The 20,814-nt window shown below is 36.7% G+C and overlaps 2 protein-coding genes across 4 annotated transcripts; both read left to right on the top strand.

The window, feature by feature from the left end:
* The first annotated feature begins 515 nt into the window (after nt 1-515).
* LOC148875371 (putative beta-1,3-galactosyltransferase 2) lies at nt 516-13,096 on the top strand. 3 transcript variants are annotated; one of them, XM_088965718.1, is made up of 11 exons: nt 516-1,325; nt 2,377-2,473; nt 2,661-2,695; nt 2,840-3,051; nt 3,154-3,217; nt 4,749-4,821; nt 5,330-5,450; nt 6,077-6,164; nt 6,262-6,387; nt 6,542-6,651; nt 12,601-13,096. In XM_088965718.1, exons 1-11 carry the CDS (start codon nt 1,165-1,167, stop codon nt 12,747-12,749), a joined length of 1,236 nt encoding a protein of 411 aa, XP_088821844.1. In that variant the 5' UTR covers nt 516-1,164; the 3' UTR covers nt 12,750-13,096. The 3 variants fall into 3 exon arrangements, with proteins under 3 accessions (XP_088821844.1, XP_088821846.1, XP_088821845.1); XM_088965719.1 differs by having other exon boundaries at nt 885-1,325; nt 2,664-2,695; XM_088965720.1 differs by lacking the exons at nt 2,377-2,473; nt 2,661-2,695 and having other exon boundaries at nt 823-1,325.
* A 6,326-nt stretch (nt 13,097-19,422) lies between these two features.
* On the top strand, nt 19,423-20,814 carry LOC148875370 (CASP-like protein 2D1). The gene is made up of 3 exons (XM_088966423.1): nt 19,423-19,855; nt 19,939-20,050; nt 20,394-20,814. Exons 1-3 carry the CDS (start codon nt 19,668-19,670, stop codon nt 20,655-20,657), a joined length of 564 nt encoding a protein of 187 aa, XP_088822549.1. The 5' UTR covers nt 19,423-19,667; the 3' UTR covers nt 20,658-20,814.

The following is a 20,814-nucleotide window of genomic DNA, read 5'->3' as shown; positions in this document are numbered from 1 at the left end:
AATGACTTAAAAGCCCCTGACATTCGTAGTGAGTAATGACCCGGTCGACCCCATTAACCACCAAAACGGTCCAATTGTTTTCGAACCTTCTCTGCCGAACCAGACCTGACCCACAACAGCAGCTGAGTGTGTGTCAGACCAATTTGGGTCGACGTTGACAAGTGCCAACCAAACCTTTGGACCCCATTAATTATTATTAACCAGGCTAAGGCTGAGATGTGTGGATTGAAAAAAAAAAAGCTGTCAATGGATTGAATTAATTAACCCATTGGTTTATATAAATTCCAAAAACAGGATCTCAGTAGTTAAAGCTAGAACCATAGCCATTGAAGAGAAGAAGTTCAAAAATCAAAATCATCAAATGATTCTTGTTATGGCTTCTTTTAATTTGTTAGTTAGTGTTTGGTACTTCCCCACTTAATACTCTTTCTCACATTCTCTACTTCCCTTCATTCTTCAACGTCAAATGTACAGTTTCCAATAATATTAATAAATCCGATGAAGTGATGGAGAAAGGGCGTTAAATAAAGAGACATTCAACTCACCTTAACTACTTCATCGACTAACGCCAATGTTCTCTTCTCTTTTTAGAAGGGCTCGTTTGGATTCATTCTATTCCCTTGTTTTTGCTTACTTGGGGTCTTTGCAGTTGCAGCATGCTCATGAGATCGACCGCTGACCATGCATGTAATATCCATATCTTGCAAATTGCTCTTGTATTTTAATTTCCGACTTTGAATGGTGGAAGGGTATTTATGTCATTTGAAACCGTCACACTGAATCACTGCGGCATTAAAGACAGAGGGAGGTTTGTTAAAAAAAAAGGACTGTTCGGTAATTTGATCTATAAGCTGGGCAGTTGGTGGGTCTTCCCTCTTCTACGATTCCCGGGCTGCGGAGAGAGAGAGAGAGGCAGAGGCAGAGACAGAGAGACAAACAAAGCAAAGTAAAAAATAAAGAGAGATAATTAGAAAACAACAGAGCTCTTTCTCAGTGTCTCTCTCTCTGTAGTCTGTACCTCTCTGCTGATTAAGATTTCGATTTCCGGAGCTCCCTGTAAAGTTGATCTTGTTTCGATATTCTGCGGACAAAGTTATTCGAATCTGTTTCTCTGTTTTCTATCGAAGTCTCCTCTGGATTCGAAATGGGTTTCTCTTTAAAAGGATGTTTGTTGGTTGGATAAGAGAAGGAAAGCAGCAGAAGAAGAACAAAATGTCTTGGAAGAGCAAAGGAGGAGAGCTGCCTCCAAGGAGTTTTGTGTCCAGGAAATGGACTATTTTTCTTTGTATCGCCTGCTTTTGCGCCGGAATGCTCTTCACTAACAGGTACTTCTTTGTGCTATTTTCTTTTTTGTTGTCTTAAAATTTCAAATTTCATTTTCCATGGGTTTTTACTTCGGGGTTTGGATTGGTCGGCTAAACTTATGCATTTCTTTTGCGAAGCGAGTGGCAATTATTTTTCTTTCCTCCTCGAGTTAGGAGGCCTTTTAGTAGAATCTCCTCCTCTTTTATTTCAAACTCTTCCTCTTTATTACACTTTCCTTTGGTGGCCGGGGGGAATTACATGTTTTTATTTTGTTGGGTTATTAGTGCTTATTTGGTAGTTTCAATATATCTGAGAATCAAAGCTTTCTATGGTGGTTTAGAGTGATCTCAGTTGGGTTTCATAGGTTCATTGAATTTCTATTTCTGAACTTCTTTAATTTCCTTCACTCTCCCTATTCTTTGAGAAGTTTCCTCATTTGGATGTAAATGTTGGGGTAGATCTGAGTTAAAACTTGAGGTTTCCATCCAATTTTATAGAACTCTATTTGGGCTTTGGAGCGGGTAATGATTTTCATGTCTGGTAGTTGCTATTACTTCTTTAGCTTCTATATTATAGTTACAGATTATTCAAATTCAATCGCTTTAAACATATTTCGATTGAAATTCAGTTCCAGATTCTAACAAAGAAGTTTCTAAATATTTATCACCTGGGTAGATCCACGTACCTGATGAATCGCTTATATCTTTTTCGTCCTCTATCCTTCATCCCCCGCACCCCCACCCAAAACCCAAAGTAACAAAATCTGGGTAGCGCAGCCGCCTGAAAGGCTGAAACATAATATTTATTTCGCCATATTTTGTTTATCTCTAGCAGTAATGAGCGGCAGTCCTTTTTATTACAACTGTTGTTTATCTCTAGCCTTCATATCTTGCTTGTCTCTCTTTAAACTTAACGTATTTACTTAAACCGTATCATACTTTATATTATTAAAAATTGAACTTTATTTTGATTTTCTTAAACACAAAACCATTTGGCCATTAGCATGAAACTATATCTTAGCGTCTGCTGTATGCATACATATCATATTAATTGTTTTTCCTGTGGTAACAGAATGTGGACAGTACCTGAAACTAAAGATTTAACAAGGATAAATGGTGTGGAAGATGAAAAGCTAAAACTAGTGTCAGAGGGTTGTGATCCAAGATTTGTGAGTCTCTTTTTTCTGCTGCTCCGTTTAAATTTGACCTCACTTTGGAAAAAGATGTAACAAAGTGGTCATATATCCTGACATAACTACTTAAAAAAATTATGTTTTCAAGTTCAAAATTTTTCTTTGTTCTATTTCTCTCAATTAGAGGCTTATTGTGTTATGCATCCATTTTCTTTTTCACTAGAAGGAGGTAAAACATGAATCCAAGGACATTCTAGGGTAAGTTTCAAAGACTCATCATGCAATACAGTAAGCTAATATTTGATGATTTAGATGAATTGCACTTATGTATTGTACCCTAAAACATTTATACTGATCCAAATGCAACCAAATAATTGTAATGGTAACTGGAATGATCTGCAGAACTCTGGACAAGACAATATCAAATTTAGAGATGGAATTAGCTGCTGCAAGGGCTGCACATGAATCCATACTCAATGGTTCTCCTATATCAGAGAATCTAAAGGTCACTGAATCAACAGTGAAAAGAAGATATTTGATGGTAATAGGAATTAATACTGCTTTCAGCAGCCGCAAACGAAGAGATTCAGTTCGTGCCACTTGGATGCTACAAGGTTTATGGAAAGATATGATGTTATGCTTTACATTTTGGTTTCTTCAATTAAACCTTCCTTTGCTTGCTTGAATATGATTTTTATAAAAAATACTGAAAACAGGTGAGAAGAGAAAGAAGCTTGAGGAAGAGAAAGGCATCATCATTCGCTTTGTTATTGGTCACAGGTGAGAGATTAAATTTCTCCTAAAGCCGGTCTCAGTTATGAAAACAATTTTCTCATGTTTGAACCCCTCTGTGACAGCAACATTTTACATCAACTGATCTCAGAATATAATATCTCATGTTTGAGTCTCATTGGAGCTCCTCATTTCTTGTGTAACATTAATTCTAGTACCTTCTACCTTCTTCATGTCCTCTTAGTCTTTTTTTACTTTTTAACTATATTGGTGTTTCTACAAATAGCGAACTTTCCTGTAGTTTCTTTAATCTATCACATTGGAGCCAAGGTGTGCCCTTCATCTATTTGAGCTATCATGAATTTGTGCTTTGTATGCATGCATTCATTTCTATCATTTTACCTCGTAGTCTTTGTTAGGCATTCAAGTTCAACATCATCATTCTATATTCTTTCTTTTTGTTTATCTGTTTCTGATGATTGCCAACACTCTGTCTCATTAATTTAGCATTGAATCATGAGTCAACTTACGTAACTTGACCTGTTGAATTTTGAAGTTCTAAGATGTGAGTTGAAAGCTTCTGTCTATTTCCCAACTGTCAGAAGCAGTTGATACTCTAATAGACTTGCTCAATCTAGTGAACTTCGCCATGTATGAAGAGAATCAGAAATTAGTGCCTGGATATTGTATGGAGCCATTGATGCTGAAGATGATACTTTGTTATTGAATGTATGTTATGGGTCAAGTTACCAGCAATTATACTTTGTTATTTAATGAACATCCCCAAAAAAAATGCGCCAATATGTTTCTTATGTTGGTCCAAATAGAAATTTTGGATAGTTGTAGACAGTGATGATTTTTTATTTTTTATTTTTTGATAAGCTCCTAGAGTTACTTTGAAAACCGACTCAATCGCTTTAGCATCTATCCAATTTTTCTCATGACTTTCCAAAGGCATGGTAGACAATAAAATATTAGGTGACCTGCAATGATAGATTCAAAGAAGAAGAAATAAACATAGACTACCTAAAATTTTCAATTGTTTTTAATGTCATTAGATGGCTAATTGATTATGCTTTAAGCATTTTATGGCAATTTTGAAAGGCCACAACTCTCTCAAATGTCTGACAGAATGTTGAGTGTGTGTCTGCATGTATGTATGCATTTATAATTATATATGTAATATATAAATATATTATAGGCCGGACTGGGCAGTGCTGGGCTTGCAAGCCGGGCTAGAAATGATTACTCCAAATCCTTGAACCAAAATCCCATCAATCTCATGGAGGGAAAAGCTCGAGGAGTTTAGGTTGTAATTATTCTTATGATGTTTATGTGCATTTTGATCTTTTGTTTCTCTCATATCAATGTTAAGCCTCTGACATTCTTACTGCCTTTTCTCATATGTGTATCTGTTGCTCTTGTAATATTTTAATATTGCTTGTGATGATCCTTTTCTATAGACATTATTAGTAACGAGGATAATAAACTAATATTTGGTGTTCGAGAAATCTTTATTTATTTATTTTTTTGTTAAGGCAAGAAATCTATTTTAATTGAATGAATTTTCTATCACTAGTGCCACATCTGGTGGAATTTTGGATAAAGCTATTGAAGCAGAGGATAGAAAGCATGGAGACTTCCTGAGACTGGTAATACTTATCATTTCTCGTTTTATTCTGAGGGTGCATTGGGTACCCAATTACCTAGATACTCCATCCCTGATTAGCACCATCTGTGTCCATGAACATTGTGCCAAACTCTGTCTTGCTGGGTGGGTACCCAATCAAAATATGAATCATGGATGTTATAGAAGGGAAGCAACTAAATCCACTTACCCTCTACTTTTAACTGTCTGCATGTAAGAAAATTTTAGGTTTTAGTTTACCTTCAGAAATTGCTAATTTTCATATACCTGATTGGTACTTACTATTTGGGTGTTTGGGTCTGCAATCAGCTTTGCCATGCCTCAACCTGACAAGGACCCGGTGATGCATCTGGGTCTAGGTATGCTTGAGGCTTGACCTGGACCTGACCTGTAGACGCCCTAAGACTTATTTTTTTGGTGTACTCGCACAATTTGGTCTTTTACTATTGACCTGAAAATGATGTCAAGTGGTCATGAGTCATGACTTGTTTGTGTTAATACCATATCCACAGGAACATGTTGAAGGGTACCTTGAGTTGTCTGCTAAGACAAAGACATATTTTACTACTGCTGTTGCTTTGTGGGATGCGGATTTCTATGTCAAAGTTGATGATGATGTCCATGTAAATATAGGTAATAAGAAATTTTGACTCTGCTCTATCCCCTATCTAGTTGCTTGGGTATCTAGTAACCTAAGTCTTATCTTTTTTCTACTATATTAATAAAGATTATACTAACAATATATGATTTCAACTGGATTACCGTACCCTTGATTTGGTTCCAAGAAAAGAATCGGACATTATGGGTGATCCTAGCCATACTTTTTTTTTTTTTTGTTTCTGCTTTGAATAGTAGACAATAAGAAAAAGAAAAAAGAAAAGATGACTGGATATCCTGATTGAGGAGGACAATCATTGGGGATCATCATCATTATCTATTGGACAAAGTGCCCTATTTTCTCCGTAGTTTTTAAATACAAAATATCGTATTGTAACTTGCAATGTGGCTGCCAAGTGCAGAAATGAGCATTTTCGAAAAATGTTCCCCATTTTAGACAAAAATTAAAGCATATTATATTTTCTACACACACACGTCTCTTTCTTTCTCTCATTATATTCTTCACTTTGTTTACAAAGCTACCATTTTTTCTAGAGAAATCTAACTCATGTAGTGAAGATTAATTGGTCATGTAAAAATCAGCATCTTTGCAGTGATTGTCCTTTGTCGCACTGACTTCATCAGTTTCTAAATTGCTGCAGCAACACTTGGAACGACTTTAGCTAGACACAGGTCAAAGCCCCGGGTGTATATTGGATGCATGAAATCTGGTCCTGTCCTTGCTCAAAAGTAAGCAAATGCATCTCAAAATTATCCAAGGACTACAATAAACTGTTTGGTGAGAAATTGCTACTCAGTTCCTAATTTTGCCCTTGTCATTGAATAGGGGAGTGAGATACCATGAACCTGAGTATTGGAAATTTGGGGAGGAGGGAAATAAATATTTTCGACATGCTACCGGTCAGCTGTATGCTATTTCGAAAGATTTGGCCACTTATATATCGATAAACCAGTAAGGGCTGAACTTTATTCTTTTGTACCCTTTTCTTTATTCTACAGAATCAGATCTTATCAGCAAGCTTTATATCCATTTAGACCTAAAGAATTTCGAACCCATCCAACTTCATGTACAATGATAACTATATATGCATCAAATGACAATGCAGGCATGTGCTGCACAAGTATGCTAATGAAGATGTTTCATTGGGAGCTTGGTTTATTGGCTTAGATGTTGAGCACATTGATGATCGGAGATTATGTTGTGGTACACCACCCGGTAAGTATTTGGTTTTTATGATATTTAATAATTGCTATGTCCTGCTGTTGTAATTTGGTGGTAGTAGTTGTTTCTAGAAATCATTGTTTTGATCAGTTAAAGGAAACAAGTTTTGAAATCTGAAACCTGACCTTGATAGTTTGAGGATGATAGTAACAGAAAAATAGCAAAATGTATGATAGAAAGGAGGAAAGGAACTTAGTAGTTTGAGAGAAAAAATTTAGTAGATATATTCTGTCATTTCTCTCAGATGTTTCAAACCAGTACAGGAGGGAGGTATTTATAATAGATAGAGTCGGTTGAAGGTGAACCGACTTACATTGGAAGAAGACTGACATTAACTTACCTTGGGAGAAGAATCGACTAACATTGGAACTAACTTACTTTGGAAGATGTAACGACTCACATTGGAAAGAAACTAGCATTGGAAGTGAGCTTGACTTCATTGTTCTTTGAGAGAGCTGATTTAATGCTTCTGAAAATGTGTAGCAACATTTAATACTCCTCCTTGGTGCACATTTCAGCAACTCCAATCATGTCACGTAACAATTCGAACTTGCCTCTTGGTAGTGCCTTTGTGAATATGTCTGCTAATTGTTCTTTAGTTTTGCAATGTTTGAGTTCTGTTTCTTTGTTTCCTTCAACTTTTCTAATAAAGTGATACTTGATGCCAATATGTTTGGTTCTGCTGTGAAATATGGGATTCTTTGCCATTGTAGTAGCTGATTTACTATCGCAGTAGATTTCAGTAGCACCAACTTGTGGTTCTCCCATGTCATCAAATATCCTTTTGAGTCATATAGCTTGGCTTGTTGTTATTGCTGCTGCAATATATTCTGCTTCAGCTGATGATTGGGTGGCTGTTGCTTGGTTCTTTGAAGCCCAAGAAAATATCACCGATCCAATTTGAAAGCATAACCAAATATACTTTTCATGTCATCTACTGAACCTGCCCAGTCACTGTTTGTGTAGCCAATGAGCTTAGAGTCATGTGTGACTCTATACCAAATTCCATAATTCTTTATACCTTGCAAATACCTTAGTATTCTTTTAGCTGCTCCATGGTGGACTTGACTTGGATTCTGCATGAATTTTGATAGCAGACTAACTGCATACATGATGTCTGGTCTTGTAGCAGTTAAATTGAGGAGAGTTCCAATCATACTCCGAAATTGTGATTCATTTTCCTTTGGTGAGCCATCTTCCTTTTTGAATGCTTTAGTGTTGTCTAATGGGGTGGAGACTATTTTGCACCCTTCCATTTTGAATTATTTCAAAAGAGTTTCTGTATACTTCTTTTGTGAGATGAAGGTCCCTTATTCTTCATGAGTTATTTCAATTCCAAGAAAGTAGTGCATTAGGCCCAAATCGGTTATTTCAAAAGTCTTCATCATGTCTTCTTTAAACTTCTTGACCATCTTCTCATTATTTTCTGTATAAATGAGATCATCGACATATAGAGAAACAATGAGAGTGTCATTTGTACCTTGAGTCTTGATGTAGAGTGTTGGCTCACTATAGCTCCTCCTGAATCCTTGCTCCAAGAAGTAATTGTCGATTCTGCTGTACCAATCTCGTGGAGCTTGTTTTAAGCTATAGACTCGATAGCCTTTTGATTGAGTGCTATAGCCTAAGAAAATTCCTTTCTTAGTTTTCTCGTCCAGTTTGCCTCTTTTCTCTTGTGGGACGTGTGTGTAGCATATGCACCCAAAAACTCTGAGATGCTTTGCTGATGGCTTTTGCCCACTCCAAGCTTCAATTGGTGTTCTATCTTGCACAACTTTAGTTGGACATCTGTTGAGCAGATAGATAGCAGTGCTTACTGCCTCTACCCAAAAAATTTTGGGAAGACCCTTTTCCATGAGCATGGCTCTTGTTGTCTCCATAACTGTTCTGTTTTTTCTTTCGGATACTCCATTTTTTTCTGGAGCGTACCCAACTGTGAGTTGATGCTCCATGCCTTCATCTTCACAGAACTTGTTGAATTCATTAGAAATATATTCTTTGCCTCTATCACTTCTTATGGTCTTGATGTTGTGACCACTTTTGCTTCTCGACACGGGCTTTGAATTTTTTAAAAACATCAAAAACTTGCGATTTTTCTCGCAAGAAAAAAACCCATGTCATTCTAGTATAATCATCAATGAAGAGAATGAAATACCTGTTTTGATTATTTGATGGAGTATGCATTGGACCACAAACATCTGTATGAATTAACTCTAGTGGCTTTTTGGTTCTCCAAGCCTTGCCGGATGGGAAGGGTTGTCGATGTTGTTTTCCGAGCATACACCCTTCACAAACATTGTTGAACTCCTTGACAGTTGGTAGGTCACGCATCATGTTCTTTTGCTGAAGAATCTTTAATCTATGGAAATTAAAGGGACCGGATCTTCTATGCCATAGCCACGACTCATCCACTTGTGCTTCCATTGCTATATAACTTGCATCTCTCCATTGAATGGGAAAACATCTGTTTTTTGTCATTTTTGTTTTTGCAATTTCAAGGGACTTGTCTTGCTTGTCATAGATTGTGCAAGAGTATCCCTCAAAATGTAAGGAGTAACATTTTTCAATCATTTGGCCCACACTGAGTAGATTTTAATCAATGTTGGGAACCAAAAGTACATCATTTATGTATTTCTTGCCTTGTTTGGTGTCAACAACAATGGTGCCTTTGCCGGTTGCTTCCATGAAGTCGCCATTACCAATTTTGACTTTTGTCTTGATTTTATCAAGACTATGAAAGATACTTTCATTTTTAGTCATGTGGTTATTGCACCCATTGTTAAGATACCAAGTATCCTTTTTTTCTTCTATTGCAGAATGACAAGCATAAAAGAGATTATTTTCCTCATTTTTCTTTTCTGAAAAAATAGCTTGATGGGTTTTCTTCAATCTACAAGCTTTTTCAACATGGCCGAATTTTTTACAATTTTGGCACTGTGGTTTTTCTTTAAACCAACAATCTTTCTCCAAGTGGTTTCTCTTCTTACAAATACCACATGAAGAATACTTGTCATTATTTTCTTTTGGTTTTCCTTGTGACTTTCTCCCATCAACTTTTGGTTTATGAGACCGTAGATTAACCTTAGACTGAAAGGCAGCCTCAACCGAATTTTCATTTTGCCTATCACACCTATTTCCATGTCTCGAGAGAGCCCATTAATTCAGTTGGTCATAGCATTTCTAGATCCTTTGTTTCTTCTATCACCGAAATTATTGCATCATATCTCTTTGTACAAGAGATTAGAATTTTTTCGACTATTTTCTTGTCAGAAATAGCCTCCCCATAGGCTCTCATTTGATTTACTATTTCTTTTATTCTAGAATAATAATCTTTTGCAGTTTCATTATCCTTAATCTTAAGATTTTCAAAATCCCTTCTAAACTTCTGCAATTTAACAGTGCGTACCTTGACAGTTTCTTGAAACTCCTCCTGCAGTGTGTTCCACGCTTCTTTTGCAGTTGATGCGCCCATGATTCGAGGAAATATCTCCTTAGCCATTGCTTGCTGCAGGCAAATTAATGCTTGACAATCCTTTTGTTGATTCTCTTCATAGATCTTCTTTTGATTTGCTGAGAGAGCAGAAGTATCTTCAGCAATGCAGAAACCTTCCTCAACAATTTTCTATAGATTTTGTGACCAAAAATAGGTCTTCATTTTGATGGACCAAAGTCATAGTTTTCTCCATTGAAAATTGGAAGAGAAAGGGTAGAGCGATTGGCATCAGCACACATAATGGTTAGAAGAAATTATGCCCAGAAAATTGATCGGATAAAGCTCTAGTATCACTGATAGTTTGAGGATGATAGTAACAGAAAAATAGCAAAATGTATGATAGAAAGGAGAGAAAGGAACTTAGTAGTTTGAAAGAAAAAATTCAGTAGATATATTCTGTTGTTTCTCTCAGATGTTTCAAACCAGTACAGGAGGTATTTATAATTGATAGAGTCGGTTGAAGGTGAACTGACTTACATTGGAAGAAGACTGACATTAACTTACCTTGGGAGAAGAATCGACTAACATTGGAACTTACTTTGGAAGATGTAACGACTCGCATTGGAAAGAAACTAGCATTGGAAGTGAGCTTGGCTTCACTGTTCTTCGAGAGAACTGATTTAATGCTTCTGAAAATGTGTAGCAGCATTTAATAGACCTGTATGGGTGGTATCATGCCAATAGCATAGTAGTTGATATATCAAGGATTAAGGTTTTGTCATTCCGGAATTCTGACATTTTCACAGTTTTGATGGTGACCGAGATGGAACATATTTAGATTTTCTTAAGTACTCCTTTTCATTCCAAAACAGAGATAAGTAGGAGAAAACTTAGGCAACTGAATGAGATAGGATTGAGAAAGAGAAAAAAATAGGAATAACAAGAAAATGAATCACGCAAAAAAAAGAAGTAAAAAAAAAAAGCTTTTGAAATACTGTTTTCTCTGAAATTTAAAACTGAATCCAGAATTTCATTGAAAAATTGGATAACTTTTGGGTTTAGAGCCAGTTCAGTACTCATCATGTATACATGTTTGTATCAAGGATCAATTAATATAGGATATTTGTATTGAAACAAAGATGGTCTTCTATTATTTATTTATTTTTTTTCTTGGAAGATCAGAAAGACGGAATAAGCCTATAAAACGAATAAATCTGATCAATCATATTGATTTTTGACTTGCCCATCCCATTAAGAAAGAAAAGGGGGTGGGGACTGGGGAATGTGTTAAATGTGTTTAATATTTAAAGTTAAGCCAGTGCTACTGGGTAACTGAGGTTTTCTCAAGTTAGCAAGCAAATAAGAGAGCTTATCAAAGAATTTAAAATGAAATTGTAATACAAAAAGTTGCGATTGTATGTTTTATCATGATATCATTTTCCAAACTTAGATCTTTGCTAATAAGACTGATGCAGGCATCAAAATACCAAAAACTTTTTTGCTGGCTCTGATCTGCTTGATTTGACATGTGGGTTTAATCTGGTCAGAGTAATAATGGTAGCTAGTATTTTTATGCGGAGAAGTATGGATGCATACGATGCAGAATTCTGAATTCCTGGCCCCCTACTATTAGCCCTTTCCCCCGTATAAACCACATCTGCCCGTGAATTTGGCATCAATTCACGGTCAGGATGCATTCCCCCGTAATTTGGGGCTATAAAATTTTCATCTGGGTTGATTGGTCATTCTCCCTATTTTTATGTCTATACTGTGTAAAATGTGTGTTTGTACGTGTGCTACCACTTGTAACATGTAAATTTCTTTTTAGTTGTTTCTAGTGTATTATTATAGGTAAAAAAAATAACTTTGTAGTATATTTATTACTTCAATGGTTATGAGAACTTTTTGAAGTATATTAATATCGATATTCTCTACAGGCATGCCTTCTTTACGAGTAAACTACTGGAATTTATATCTAATTGTGTACTTTTTCTTTATGCAAATCAAAATCCACTAATATTGTAAGAATATATTTTGTGTAACCATTGTAACATAAATATACAATATTAGGTCTTTTCTCCCTTCCAAAATCTATTCTTTATCTCCTAGCAACACCCCCCCCTTTCCCACCACCACCCACACACATCCAAACTGGTGCTTCTTATTTCTCTCTTCCCCGCAGGTAGACTGGGCTAAACCGAACCTCCTGTAGCCTCTTCTTGCTAAGGCCCAAGAACTTGGTTCCTAGGTTTTCTGAACATTGGCCTAGACCCACTTAATTTTAGTTTTCAAAGTTCTAACTCTGATAGTAATGATCACCTACCAATGTGATATGTGCACATGGCCCTTGTGGGATGTTTCTCATCAACTGAACCACTGATTGAACAAATGTTTGATTGATGTATAGCTACAATCTACCAAGCCACATAATGGAAAAGAATTTTTGGTTGAGTAATCATCTATCATCACATATATGGCAAACAAGTTGATGATGTGACTTCTTACCGCAGATTGTGAATGGAAGGCTCAGGCAGGTAATGTATGTGTTTCTTCATTTGACTGGAGTTGCAGTGGAATCTGCAAATCTGCTGAGAGGATCAAGGAGGTTCATCAGCGGTGTGGTGAAGGTGAAAATGCACTATGGAGTGCAGTCTTTTGAGAGGCAGCTGGATTTCTTCCAAACTCAGGAAGGGCAGGCTTGAGAAGGCAAGAAGAATAGAAGATCGATGGTGTGAACTAGATTCTTCTGGTTTATGTATGTTAGTACAGGGAATATATATAATATCAAAAAGTAGAATTATAGTGAAAAAGATAGGTGTTGCTGCTAGGAGCCCTTTTTCATTTTAGTAGAGGCTGACTCCTATAGCAGCGAAAGGTAAGAGGCAGTCGTCACCCATTCTTTAAATGCTCGGAGAGCCATTTTGTAACTTGCTCTGCCAATGGCAACTAAGCTCCATAATAAGTGCCAATCTTTGGGTCAGCTTTTGCTGCCGTTTGTTTCATAAATAGTGGATCCTGTCTTGGGCTTTGATGGGGTTCTTGCATCTTTTCATAATTGCAACCAGGAAGGTGATGGACACTCACTTTTGATTACTTTCTTTAGCTTGAAGTTTTCATGGAGTCAAGTTATGTTTAATGACTCGTTTGACTCACCTAGGCTCGTCACCTAGGATGAGTTTTTATAGTGTGGCATCGCATGCATCTTTTTCTAAGTATGTTGAAAAAAAGAAAAGAAGGAATTCAAAGAAATTGACATTGACAGGGGATTTGGAGAGAAATGTACTGGTTCTAACTTCTAACAATGATTTTATCATGCATTGAGAACATCTTTCATATTTATACGTTATTATTGGAGGGAGATGTTCCAATGCATTCCAATGCATGGCGAGATGTGCATGTGAGGTGGTGTCAGGATCCCTGTGTGAGGAGCATATCCCAACTCGCTTTTAACATGAATCATCTCAGACAAACGTAGAAACTGGTAACAAACATTCCCACATCCTACAATTGATGTAAGCTGATTTCCATTTAGCCGGATTTCAAATCCTCGTATGTGCCATGTGGGAGAACTGATATCCATTGGGTCTTTAACCAAAACAAGATTTGTAAGCAGGACTGTGCCAGTCATCCGAAACCAGTCCAAGTCGAAGGGATACCAATTACCAATGGGCTGGTTGTGAGTTAAGATCTGCGCCCCACAAGGGACGCCCCACAACGTCCCACAGCACATTTCCGCTGTATATTTCGAACATCTCCCCATGATAGACTAAAATTGATAATATCATCATCAGGAGGTGTTTCCAATACATGGCGGGAATATGCTGTGGAACGTTGTGGGGCACCCCTTGTGGGGCGCAGATGTGAACTCGCTGGTTGTAGCTAAAACCGCATGGTGTATTATTATGCTGTAAAAAGCAAAGATAGTAACGTAGTACTCACTCAAACGACTCAAACCACTAGAGCTACAAATTGTCCATGTAGCGTTTACCTTACTTTCCCTTTCAAACATTCTTTATTCAGGTAATAACAACAGAGGGTCATTTCTTCACCACCTTCCTGTTTCCCTCTCAAACATTCTCTCTCTCAGGCTTCGGCTTCCCCATCTTAATTGATTGAGTTGATTCGGTTCTTCTTTGTCTTACCTTTGATTTACAGAGTTTTCAGCAAGTTTAAGATTCCTTATATTCCTTCTAAGGAAGCCAGGAAAAGGATTAAGTGATCATGTAGATGGGTAGACCATTTCTGTGCGTTTTTTTCTTGGTAGTTGCTTGTTAGTTGCATTCAATAGAGAAAATGGTTGACCAGCTTTTGGTCCCCACTCGTTCATATTGTTTTCCTTTGATTATAGTGCGGTTAGAATACTCTTTTCAGTTGTTTCTAGTGATAGGGGTATTCCTATCATTGTACCACTTTTTATTATAGGCCTATTTTAAATAGCACTTGGGGCGGTAGACCAAGCTTTACTGAACCCCCTTTTTTCTCTTCTATTTTCTCTTCCGTCTCCCTTCTTCCTTTTTCTTCTTTTCATCTTTGTTTTCTTCTTTTTGCTGTTTACTAAGCAGGTATGAACCTCCTTGGTTTCAAACAACTTGGTATCATAGCAGGCCTAAAACTAGTTAGAGTTCTCATGTAAGTGTAGTCCAGCCGACTACATGAGAGTATTTCTAGGGCTGGAAGTTTTAGCTTGATTCACCTAGTTCTTGGAGGTCATTAGAGATTGAAGAAGGTGCCCAAGGTTCAGAATACTTGGAGAACTGTCCAGCGACTAGGAAGAATCGGAGAAAACGAGTTGGTTTGCGATTTAGAGCTTAAATTAGAGATTGGGAGTAGTACCCATTATTTTTTAGGTTGTTTTTCATACTTTTTTGGACTGTCAGGTGTCTGAAATTTTTCTGGAATTAGTACAATTGTTCGGCTATTCCCTTGGACTGTTTTAGGGTTTCTTTATGGACTCTTCTTCTAGGTTGTATTGTTTTGACAGTGTTGGTCACCTCTATTGCCCACCATATGTTTGTAAAAAGGCCCCTGAATCTTTTTTATTTACTTTGGGTATTGTTGGACAGAACTTGGAATTTTTTTTTGTTCAGAAAAGGAGTTTGGACAGTGATGTACTTTCCATTTAGTGAATATCCTTTGTTCATTTCAACATGGAAATGGCTGGAAATGAGAACAAACCAAATGGAAAAGGACTTGTAGGAGATGAAAACTCTATTAACAATAGTTCATTTCAGATTACTACAATCAAGTTTGATGGAACAAATTATTTGGAATGGGCTCAATTAGCCGTGATGGCCATTGGAGGGAGGGGAAAGATAGGGTATGTGATGGGAGACACAAAGAAACCAACACGAGAGGACTCTTCCCTTGCTAAATGGGTCCAAGAAAATTATTTGGTTATGACATGGTTATGCAATTCCACGCAACCTCATATCAATAGAAACTATCTTTGGGCAAAAACAATTAATGAGATTTGGGAGGATTCCATTTTTATTGTCGTTTATCTCATTAATAGGATTCCTTCACGAGTCTTAGCTCTTTTTAACTTGTTGTATCCTGATAATGAGTAGTTTTTTGTTCTTCTCAAAGCCTTTGGTTGTACTTGTTTTGTCCAAATCCTTGGGCCTATCCGTTCAAAATTTGACCCTAAGACAGCCAAATGTATCTTCCTAGGGTATGCACAATATCAAAAGGGGTATTGTTGTTATGGCCCTGTCTCAAGAACCAGATTTGTATATATGGATGTCACATTCTTTGAAGATGTCCCCTGTTACTCTAGTGTTTCACCTCAGGGGGAGAGTAGTAAGCAGGTTGTGTTTGCTCAAGATGTTCCTTTGCCTATTCCTACAAGTGGAGGGGAATTGTCAAAAGTGTAAAAAATTAAGGGTGTTTCACAGAAGATGGTGGTAGCAAGTTGGTTGCAATAATGATTAGTTCAGGTCAATGCCTATTTCTTCTATGGCACCATATTCAAGTATTGTCTCCTCCTTACCCACTCCTATTACTGATGACCCATTTCCACTATTGAGCATCAACCATCCTTAGATGACCTTGACCTCTCGATTGCAGTACGTAAGGGGAAGTGTCAGTGTACCTCATCTTCTGCCCATTGTATCTCCCATTTTCCTTTCTTATGATCACCTTTCATCATCATATAAGTCTTTTTTAGTCTCTATTACTACCATTCCTATTCCTAGAACAGTACAAGAGGCCCTTGTTGTCCCTGAGTGTAAGGAAGCAATGAAGTTAAGATGGATGCCCTTGTAAAAAATGATACTTGGGAACTGGTTGATCAACCAAGAGAGAAGAAGTCCGTTGAGTGTATGTGAATATTCACAGTGAAGTATAATGTTGATGATACAATTGAAAGATATAAAGCTAGACTGGTGGCTAAGGGATACAGTCAAACTTATGTTATTGATTACTTGGAAACCTTTGCACTAGTTGCAAAAATGAACACCATTAGGGCTTTACTGTCTCTTATTGCTAACTTTTCTTGATCTTTGTTTCAGATTGATATTAAGAATGCATTTCTAAATGGTGACTTGCAGGAGGTGGTGTATATGGAGTTACCTCATAGTTTTTATGATGTAGAGATTGGTAGGAAAGTTTGTAAGTTAAGAAATTTCTTGGTCTCTGTTTTAGATTGATGTTAAGAATGTATTTCTAAACGGTGACTTGCAGGAGGAGGTGTATATGGAGTTACCTCCTAGTTTTTATGATGCAGAGTTTGGTAGGAAAGTTTGTAAGTTAAGAAAAACTTTATATGGTCTAAAACAATCTCCAAGGGCATGGTTTGATAGATTTATACTTGCTTTGGAAAGATTTGACTATATTCAAGCCAAATTTGATCGCACTCTGTTCATTAAGAAGAAATTATTTATGTTGATTCTCCTAACTATGTATGTTGATAACATTATTGTGACAGGAAGCGATATTGATGAGATTAATCCTCTTAAGCAACTGCTTAATCAAGAATTTGAAATAAATGAGCTAGTTGAGTTGAGGTATTTCCTTGGGATTAAAGTGGCAAGGTCCAAGCATGACATTTTTGTTTCCTAGAAGAAGTATGTTCTCAATCTCTTGGAAGAGACAGGAAAATTGGGAGTTAAGCTTGTTGATACTCCCATTAAGCAAAATCATAAGATAAATGCAAAGGATGGTGAGCCTCTAGAAAATAAAGGTATGCATCAACAGCTTGTAGGAAGATTTCTCTACCTATGTCTGATTCACCCCGACATTTCTTGTGCTACCAGTGTTGTTAGTCAATACATGCACTCTCCCAAGACCTCACACCTCCTTATACTTTTTAAAAATAATGGCCATATGAAGATTGAAGTATACATTGATGCAAATTGAACATGTTGTATTGATGATAGGATATTTACTTCATGGTATTGTGCTGAAGCTCTAATGTTATTGTAAATTTAGTTTCTTGGAGGAACAAGAAACAAAATGTTATTGCTCGCTCTAATGCTGAAGCTGAATATAATTCTATGGATAATGGTGTTGCTGAAATATTATGGCTGAAGTTTCTCCTTACAGAATTGGGAATTGAATTTGAAAAACCCTTAATGTTGTATTGTGATAAACAGGCAGACATTAACATCGCTCACAACCTAATACAACATGATAAAACCAAACACATTGAAATTGACAGACATTTCATCCAAGAGAAAGTTACCTTTCAAGAAATATGCCTTTCTTATGTTGCCACTAGTATATAGTTTGCCGATGTCTTCACCAAGGCAGTCAATAAAATTAACTTTGAGACAGATTTAAACAAGTTGGGAGAGTATAGAGAAAATGGTTGACCAGCTTGTGATCCCCACTTGTTCATATGTTTTCCTTTTATTATAGTGCTATTAAAGTACTCTTTTAGTTGTTTCTAGTGATAGGGGTATTCCTATCATTGTACCACTACTTATTATAGGCTAGTTTTTAATAGCACTTGGGGCAGCAGATCAATCCTGACCAAACCCCCTTTTTTCTCTTCTATTCTCTCTTCCTCCTCTCTTCTTCCTTTCTCTTCTCTTCTCTTCTTTTCATCTCTGTTTTCTTCTTTTTTTTCCTGTACAACTCATTCAGCATAAATAATAAAATGGAATCATAAGCCCAGATCTCCACTTTTCCCTGCATCTCCATCATTTAAGGCTTATCGTAACTATATGGATTTGCCATTCCTCTTCTTATTCTGTTTATTTTTTATTTTTTATTTTTAATATTTTCTGGGCACTTCCATTCAGTCGAATGAATCCACTTGGTGTCTTTTGCAAGTTATATTGTCCCAACAATGAATGTCCGTCGGCTGGCACACAATAATAAAGGTCCCCCACAATGACAAATCCTCATTAGTACGCAGGGTCTAGGTCCTATGTGTCGGACAAAATTCAAATTTTCTTTTGGTCTCATTAGGACAAAATTCAATTATTGGGTCTAACTCAGCAACATGGATTCCTCATTGGCGATGTACAACAATCCATTTGCTGCAGGTCCAATAAAGTTAAATGTAAGAATGGTGTTACTTTGTCACCTCTTGAAGGCAGAAGCTTACCAACATACTTTAAATTATATGACATGAATTAAGGTGGTGTTTTGTTTGGCAGCTTCGTTTTGTTTTACACATGGTTTTATAAAAGGAAAACAAACAAAAGTTGTTAGCTAGCTTATAATTACAATTCTAGAACCTTAAAAGAAGGCTACCTTTCTTGAAAGAAAAATAAATGTTCGATTCTTTTATAAAATTAGCAGAAGTAGCTTTCAAAAACAGAACCAAGGTTTTATCTCAAAAGATGCTGACATGTCATCTATGATGGTCCAAAATCAGAGTCCCAAATGACATCTTCGAGAGAGAGAGAGAGGCCCAGTTTTTTTTTTTTTCTTTTCTCTTCTTTTTATTTTTCAAAAGTTATCATACCCACCGTAGTTAGGTTCGAGGTCCTTGAAGTTGAATACAACAGATTCCTAAATTTCCATATGCAATTAAATCCAGGTAAAAGTAATTAATACCTCTTGAAGGGGTGTTTGTAAATATGTATATAATTTTGTTTTTTCAAAACAAAATCAATTGCCACAATTGAAAAACAATATCTTACATGTTGACGAACACCTCCTAAGTCTTCTAGATGAATTAATTGTTGAAAAACATTTTCACGTCCAAAATGACATATGTAACACAATCTAAGTAAATTAATCAAGTTGTTGAAAAATAATTTAAATATTCACAAATTTTGTTTTATACTAAGTTCAGTTATGGCTTTACAGTAAAATTATAATGTTTAATTAATACTTTAAAAAGTATCATTATTTTTTCACAAAAGAAGTTCAGCAATTTCAACTTTCAAGGGGAGTGGCCCAAGTTAATTAAAGAGCAATGCATCTCAGTAAGTACCAAGTAGTAATTCGATTCTGCTCCTCCCTTTCTAGTATTCCTTTTTCACCCCACCAACAACCACGGAAGATTTAACTTTTTTCTCCTTACCATTTCCACTCACAGACGATCTAATGATTCTAATCCTCCTCTTCTCACAATTACTTCACCTTCTGTAAGAGACAGCAGTGTTTTGCTCGGAATTCAAGGATGAGAAATGTTGGTGAAAACTCACCCACCTCGATGAATCATCAGATGCTCAGCCTGAAAGTGCTAGATCTCTCTCTCAGGATCTTTGCAATACCTCTAAGTGTTGCATCCATTTGGGTGACCGTGACCGACAAGCAGGATAGCAGCAGTTACGGAAACCTGGAGTTCAGCACCCTCATGGGATTCAAGTGAGCTTTTTCCTCTCTCTCCTACATGTTCTCAGGCTTTTTCCCTTCTTTGTGTCGGGTGAGTTATTTGAATATTTATACAGGTACATGGTTTGCGTCAATGCCATCTCCGCAGGTTATAGTCTTGCTGCTGTTGTTTCCTCATGGCTCAGAGGATTCTTAACCAAAGATTGGTTCTTTCTTTTCTTGGACCAGGTTTCTCATAGAGAGCATTTAATTCGTTTTCTCCTCATCTCTATAAATTGTTCATTAATAATTTATATATCCTCACTTACAAGGGATAAGACACATTGGCCGAGCACATACTAAACTATACAGTATTACAGTTCGAGACCATATAGATCACTGAGCTTCAGCTCAAGAACAAATAGCTTATTGGATTCTTGAATTTGCTAAATCGATAGCTTAATTAGGGGGTTACATCCTATGAGGCCAATTCGACATGCCAGACTGATGCCCAGATGCACCAGATAACTGCTCGCATATCTACTTTATTTCCAAGTTCCAATATTTTTTTTTTTTTCTTTTTTTTGAGCAGGTTGTAGCTTATTTAATGGTTACATCCGTAGCTGCAGTGGCGGAGATACTTTACTTGGCTTACAATGGCGACAGAGATGTGAGTTGGAGTGAAGTCTGTAGCTTTTATGGAAAGTTTTGTAGCAGAGCAAAAGTGGCTTTGGTTCTCCATGCATTGGTCCTCCTGTGCTTCCTTGGCTTAACTCTGATTTCAGCTTACAGAGTTTTCAGCCAGTATCGTCCTCCTTGTGTTCCTTCCAAAGAAGCAGAACAACAGAATGATTAAAATGGTCATGTTGATGGGCATGCCACTGCTTGGGATTACTTCCTGTTTATTTGTAAATGTTCTGAGAGAGAATTATAGAGAGGTGGTTACAGCTTTGATGTTCTCTGTAATAAATTAAATGGAATTTATGAATATATATGGAGAACTTGAAGCTGTA

This window comes from Nelumbo lutea, chromosome 1 (assembly GCF_056320005.1).
Source record: "Nelumbo lutea isolate HS-2025 chromosome 1, American lotus-T2T, whole genome shotgun sequence".
Lineage (NCBI taxonomy): Eukaryota > Viridiplantae > Streptophyta > Magnoliopsida > Proteales > Nelumbonaceae > Nelumbo > Nelumbo lutea.
This window is presented reverse-complemented; position numbering and strand designations above follow the sequence as displayed.